Here is a 7,688-nt window from a genome sequence, read left to right on the forward strand (position 1 = left end):
AAGGCAAAGCCGACCGCAGCTTTTTATGAAGATCGAAACATCGAAAGATAGAAAAATATGATGGTTTGCTTCTGTGGCATTTTATGTGCTGGAAAAATTACCTTTAAAGATATTCAACGAGACGAATAAGTTATTTTGAATAAAAATAGAGGTAGCTGTATTATAACCCTCCTTATTCTTTGACATTATACTAGAAACAGACTTTACGCAATGTTCTACCGTGCCAACACAAGGAACCTGCATACCGATCGGATTGAGAATAATAATATTCAATCATGGACATAGGAAACACGGGACTAGGCATGCCATCCTAACTTAGGCGAACGGGGTTTAATCCACGGGAGGAGGAGAATTACATGAGTGGGGAGAGCCGCCATCTTACGATGTGCCATTTGATTATGCGCACGAGCATTTTTGCCGACAAACTACATGAAAATATAAACATGTGCGGACCTCCCCCCTCATTGTATCACCCCCGCAATGGCATGCCCAGTTCCTTGTTTCCTATGTCCATGTATTCAATAGTTTCTTCCATGCAGCCCACAAGATAAGTGGCTGTTCTACATTGCCGATCATTCATCGACGAAACTTGTAATCTCGTAATCTATTATTATTTTTGTTGGACCTCCCCCTCTGGCCAGGCCTCAATTATTTATGAGATTTAATATATTTTCGACTTGAATTACGTCTAATTATTATAACTATATTGTATAATATTGTTTTATCTGCCAAAATATCAAATTTTTATACTGCACGTATTCCCAGTGGGCACAAAATTGGGCAACGTCTTTACGATATCGTTACGACATCTTTACGACAACTTGACGACATCCTATGTCCATATCGTTTCGCTGTCTTTAAGATGTCGTAAAGACATCGTCAGATCATGGGACTTATTTGCGATATCGTAAGGATAACTTAACGACATGGACATAGGATGTCGTAAAGTTATCGTAAAGATGTCGTAACGATGTCGTAAAGACGTCGCCAAACGTTGTGCCCACTGGGTTAGCATTAAAGTTGAAAACTTTGTATTTCTGTCAGCAAATCTTCTATTCTTTCGTGGTAAATACTGTTTTCAGTATCATTTTCTCTTTTAAAACATTAATTTTTAAGATTTTTGAAATTAGCAATATTTTTATAATAAAATAGATTGATTTAATCCAAAGTAGAACTGAAGTTGTTAAATAATAGCGATGATATAAGAAAAGTCAAGTTTGCACAACCGGTCCTGAAAATATTTTTCTAAATGCTTCAATAATAATCATAATAATAATAATAATAATAATAATAATAATAATGATTTTAATATTTCTTTGCTTTAAAAATAGTATAGAATAATTTTTACGTTTATAGCATTGTGCATTTTTCAATGAACGCAAAGCGATAATGAATTTTTATTTCTCCAAAAAATCATGATCGGGTTCTTGCTATTAGATTCTCAAATTTGATAGTTCAAAGCATTAAGAAACAATTTTGCTCAGAATCCAAAAATGTCAGAGGGGTGGGGCAACACTTATTCAAATATTAATATTTCGTGAAAAAAATCTGTGGGAAAAAAATTTCATGCAAAAGTATGCTTGGATTGAAAAGTATTCGAAAATATCTTTTTTAATAGTGACGAGAGAATTTTTTAATATTTTCTATATCAAAAAAGATAAAATTTCTACTAAAATAAATGAATTTTTAAACAAAAAAGATTAAATTCATTAGGAAAAGAGGAATCTAGAACAAAATAAAAAATCAATTTTCAAGAAAGTCGTTTAACTTTTAAATAAGTAATAAATTTAAAAAATGAATTCTTAACGAAATATGTGATATATATTATTTCAACCAAGACATTATAATTTTATTTGAATAACATTTAATCTAACCATAAAAAATGACGCATTTTCAATAACTCAGTTATATTTATAACCAAAGATATAAATTTTCAACTAAAATGCTGAATTTGCTACAAAGAAACTAATTTTTAACAAAGCAGTTCAACTTTAAAAAATTAGATTTTCAACTAAAAAAGAAAAATTGTTAACCAAAAAAGAATAACTTTTCAATAAAATTGTTCAGTTTGTATAAGATTAATTATATGTTTCATAAAATAATTTAAGTTTTAACCAACAAACACGAATTCTTAACAAAAAATGTGATCTTAAGGTTCCAACCAAAAAATATTATAAATTTGGATCAATAAAATTTGAAATAAAACAAAAAAGAACGCATTTTCAATTAAATAGTTTTATTTTTAACCAAGAGGAATAAGTTTTTAATTAATTTTCTAATTTCTATCAAAATAGTGCAATTTTCAAAAAAAAAGCATTTTTAACAAAAAAAAGAATTCTCAATGAAAAATATAATAGCTGACTAGTCAACCCAAAAAATGAGCTCAACAAAATATTGTAATGTTCTTGTTGGGCTCTATTATTCCGATTCGTATTTAAATGAAAAACAAGAAAAGAGAAAACAGACGAGAATAGAGGAAAGATTGTGAAGCCTGTGATAAATATATAAAGAATTTAATCATGTATAGACTAAAAAATAATAGTTTAAATCAATATTAATATTCTGTTCTAATACTTTTAAAATATTAGGTCCGAAAACTTAAAATGTTTCTTAGAGAATAAAGTTCATTTTCCAATTCATGTTTTGATTTTAGACCAAACGCCTTTATTTAACTGAAGATGTTCAAAAAAAGTATATAAAAACGTTAGAACGTTTAACAGAATGAACTTTTCTAAAGGTTAAATATCTAAACGTTTAAACCTAGAAATGATTAAAATTGAATAAATATTTAAAACTTATTATATTAATTCTTAAATTCTTAAGGAAGCAGTTTCCATTTACCATGTAATCATTTGCGTCACGGCCATCCTGAAGACATTTATTTAACGAAATTACTTTCCGTGTTTTAAGTTTACTGTGTGAGGAGTTGAAGGTGTCCAGACAATGTTTTTTCCTCTGCTTTGAATGAACCAAATCCTGAGTTTCAAAGAATAATAAATATGTAATTAATTTCGAACAAATAATTTTTGAAGAACCAAAAAATTTGCCTTGGTCCGGGTTTGATCAACGTGTTTGATCTAATTAATTTTTTTAAAGATGTTATTAACATTTGAAGATGTTACGATCCGATTTTAAACTTTTTGTATTAATACAAATTTTTATGTTGAAGCGACTACTTTGGACAAATAATAACTGAAGAACAAGAAAAAATCTGCCTTAACTTTGGTAGGGTAACTGGTTAACGCTCCACTCATGAACAGTTGCATTCCGGGGTCAAATCCGGTCCCAGTCCGATTTTTCTTGTTCTTCTACAATTATTTTTCCGAAAATGCTTAAATATTGTAATTAGTTTCAAGACATTGACATTTAATTTTAAAAATAACTGGTGAAAAGTCTTTTGGACCAGTTAAATAATAAATTATTCAAGTGTCACGTTTTTTGCTTCCCTGGTACAGATTTTTTTTAAGAAAACGAAAAATCAACATCAGCTCAAATGCGAAACTAGCGCTGCTATTGATTACACAAGCACACAAAAAAAGTTGTCTGCACGAGACAAGAGACTAAGCTACCCTTATGGATTTTGAGCCGCTGATTCCGAATATGGCCTCAGCACTTTCCCTACACGTCTCAGTTTTCCCCTAGATGCAAAAAGTAGGGAAAATCCTAGGGATTTCTTCATCACACAGGTCATACAAAAAAATTGTCTGCACGAGACAAGTCACTAGGCTACGCTCATAAATTTTGAGCCGTTGAATCCAAATCTGGCCTCAGAATTTCTCCTAGACGTCTCAGTTTTCCCCTAGATGCAACAAGTAGGGAAAGTTTTAGGGATTTCTAGTCACACAGGCCATACAAAAAATTTGTCTGCACAAGACAAGTGACTAGGCTATCCTTATGAATTTTGAGCCGCTGAATCAGAATCTGGCCTCAGAATTGATCTTGCGCGTCTCAGTTTCCCCCAGATGCAGAAAATAAGGAAAACCCCAGGGATAACTTGCACGTTATTTTGATAATACCAGTATACGCGAAAATAGGCACGTCGATATTATATTCTTAAGTGCAACGACTTGTAGAGACTTAATTTGTAGACATACGTTCTTTAGTGTGCCTTCTATTTCCTCTAGCTTGGGTAATTCTAAGGAAATTGAAGGGCTTTTTTAGATCACATAGATTTGCACGGAAAAAAAGGAACAAAAATCTAATATACTTTACAATTTTGCGTGCGAAATCAGTCACATGTCCCGTGCAGACAATTTTTTTGTGGGCACACTTGAGAATTTCTGTGTACAAATTAAGTCTCTATAAGTTTCGGCACTTCAAAATGTAACATCCATCAGTCTATTTTCGCGTATACTGGTATTATTAAAATAAAGTCCAGAATATCCCTAGGTTTTTGCCTATTTACTGCATCTAGGGGAAAAGTGAGACGTGTACGACAAGTTCTGAGGCCAGATTTGAATTCAGAGGCTCAAAATTCATAAAGGTAGCCCGGTCACTTGTTTCGTACAGGAAAATTTTTTGTTTGCCCTCTGTGACCAAAAAATCCCTAGGCTTTTCCCTGCTTTTGGCATAAAGGGAAAAAATGGTAGAAGCTCGAAAAAATTATCGGTCAGATTTATATTGAGAGCGCAACACTGCAGAGGAAATAGCACTTGTCTTATTTTTTGCTTTATAAGTCAATATAACATACGCAAGACTTTTAATTTCCGTAGATTTATCCTAGCTAGGGGAAACGTTAAGCACACGGGAATTTTTGTGTTTTAATTTGATCTATAAGAGACCAAACACATAAGAATATGACACCAGTACGTTTATTCTTCTATATACTGGTATTATGAAACTAATGTCCACAATAGCCCAAGTTTTCCCCTGTTTACTGCATCTAGGTGGAAGCTGAAACGTGTAGGATAAATTCTGTGGCCAGATTAGGATTCAGCAGCTCAAAATCCATAAGAAAAAAAAGCCTAGTCACTTGTATCGTGCAGACAACTTTTTTTTTGTGGGCCTGTGTTCTGAATACATATTTTATCGTTTTCCATAGATACCTTACAATAGATTAATTGAGATCAAATTAGTTTCTTTCATATCACTTTATTAAAAATAATTTCTCATTCATTTTTAACAGAAAAAAAAAGTTTTTAATAAAAAATGTGAAAATAAGAAACGCAGTGCTTGTTCAGATGATTCTAAAACTTTGTATTTTTTTGACATTCATTCTTAATTTATTTCAAGATCTTTAAGATTATTTTTACCAACTTACCTCTATTTCGTTAAACTTTGGTGTTATGTACTTCGTGATATTCTCCAAAGACTTTAAATATAAGTTACTTAGTCTAGTATTCAGATCTGCATTTACTAGCTGTAAAGTTAGAAAAGAATAATAAAAAAGGACTGAAACATTATTTGTAAGGGCGTGACAAAAGTTCAAAGTCACTAAGCATTATGTTTCTTTGAGTCACACGAACAAATTTTTTTGAATTCTAATTGTTATTAAATTTGAACCAATTTTTCAAATAAACCAACTTTATTGGAATCAAACAAAATTAAAATAAATTGAACTGTAACTATGTTTGAAATAAAAGAAAATATTTCAAAAAAATAATATGTTCGAGCTCAACAAAATTTTTTTTTCATTAAAAGAAATTTTGTGTCAGTCAAATGAATTTGCTTAAATCAAACATAATTTAATCAATTCGAATATAAGTTTTGTTTTAATCAAACGAAGTGTATTCAACCAAATCTAAGTTGCAGGAAGAAGGGGCAACTGGCGGATGCGCACAGCATTAGTTAGTTCTCTAGCTGACTAAAGCTTGATATTTAGTGTTATTGTATACTATTCGACAACGAAATAATAAATAATTTTACCGAACTTAAAAAAACGTAAAAGATTTGGAATACGTACATTTCACATTTGAATGATTCAGTTTTCCTCTAACTTCCTAATAAAAATTATTTTTTAAAATATTTTTTCAACTGTTTAGCGAGTATTGAAGCTCTTTTGTCTCCGCTCGCTTTTCGGGCGTTTTTTCTGCCGCAACTTTTTTATCAATTTTTTTTATTTTCAAGTTAATAATTTTTCACTTTAGATTAAAAAGATTTAATTTTAAAAATCATTATGTATAATTTGAAAATAATTTATTTTTAATTACTTAGTTTTAAAATCCTAATTTAAGAATACTTAAATTTTGAACCAAGTTTGGACATGTTTAATTTTTAACGCTTCAAGTTTGAATTCATTTATTCTTAAAGCTTCCAATTCGAAGTCATATAATTTTAAGCGTTCTTATATATATTGAACATTAGAAGCTCACCATTTTCCAATCATTCAATATGAAAAGGTGCACAATATTATATTTTACTGCTTTAAATTTGTGCAATTTTAATGCTTTCAATTAGTGTCTCACTTTTAAGTCCTTTAAGGAATTACTATTAGGAATTGAATAAAGGTAAAAAAATTAACTGTTTTAGAATAAATAACTGTTTAATAATAATTATTTACTACAAATAAATCTTAGATTATTTCCTTTTAATACCTTTCGTTGAGAATATCTACATAGGATTATTTACAAAAAATTTATTTTTACTTTTCGGCGGTAGTAACGCTACAGTTTGCATCTCTGGGTGACAAAAAAAAACCCTCCTAATTTTGTTTTGAGATTTAAAAAAAACAATTTCAGAAGTTGGGAGCGTCAGATGTACAACAACAACAAAATAATTTTCGTGGTTTATAATTTTTTGAAAATCTACATATTAGTTGTAAAGACATCTTATGAAACCAAACTATGGCAAATATAAAGAAGAAAACTCTCATTTTGTGTTCGATTAGAAAAAATTGGCTTGGGTATAGTCATAAAATGTATTACCTTTTAAGGACAAGCAAATATAAGAGGTTAATTGTACCCCTAAACATTTTTTGTAAGGATTACTAAATTCTGGAATATTCCCCATAGAGGGAAAAATATATAGAGAAAACCTCCTGACAGTAGACAATGCAACCTACAGTGGATAATAACTAATTCACAACGCAAATATACGTCAAATAATCACATTTTAATTTAATTCATTCGCACGTATCATGTCCTAACTATTTATTATAGAAAATTAATTTCATGATTCTTAATTTCGTATTATGCACTGCAGGGAGGTTTCCCCTGATAGATATGAGATGATAAATTTAAAACCTGAACACCAGAAATAATATTTTTAACCAAATTTTTCTTTAACAAGGCTTTGAATAGTTCCTTCATCACTAAAATTAATTAATATAAAATCATTGTTTATATTTGTTCATAATCAGAACAAAAATACATTTGGACAACTCACACTTTTTTATCAAGAAAAATCTTAGAATGTGTAATTGAGTATCAACTTGAGTGCCTAAAGAAGTACTTTTTAGCTTTTATGCTTTTTTACTCCTTAAATCAAAACTGATCAAATTTAAGTAATTACTACACGGAGAAAAAAGTTCAGTGGCTCCTAACCTTGCAAGGGTTAGAGCCACTAAACGGAATAGTAAATTATGGACGGGCCACTAAACGAGTAGAATCTACTGAACGCGTGTTGAGTCGACTATACTAGTCGCTGAGGAGTAGCTTCTACTACGCAGGCAGTCGCACGTACAATTCCTGTTCAGTAGAACATACCGAAGATGAGTGCGATCTACTGAACAAGAATCGTACATGCAACTG

The 7,688-nt window shown here is 30.5% G+C and overlaps 1 protein-coding gene across 1 annotated transcript in view; it reads right to left on the reverse strand.

Annotated features, from left to right (window-relative positions):
* Positions 1 to 7,688, reverse strand: part of LOC117181136 — a 10,122-nt gene that overhangs the window by 327 nt on the left and 2,107 nt on the right. The window contains exons 2-3 of the mRNA XM_033373703.1: positions 5,261 to 5,359; positions 2,842 to 2,976 (exon numbers count right to left, since the gene is read on the reverse strand). Of these exons, the coding sequence (XP_033229594.1) occupies positions 2,842 to 2,976; positions 5,261 to 5,359 (234 nt within the window). The remainder of the gene's footprint in view (positions 1 to 2,841; positions 2,977 to 5,260; positions 5,360 to 7,688) is intronic.

Source organism: Belonocnema kinseyi, chromosome 10 (assembly GCF_010883055.1).
Source record: "Belonocnema kinseyi isolate 2016_QV_RU_SX_M_011 chromosome 10, B_treatae_v1, whole genome shotgun sequence".
Taxonomy (NCBI): Eukaryota; Metazoa; Arthropoda; class Insecta; order Hymenoptera; family Cynipidae; genus Belonocnema; species Belonocnema kinseyi.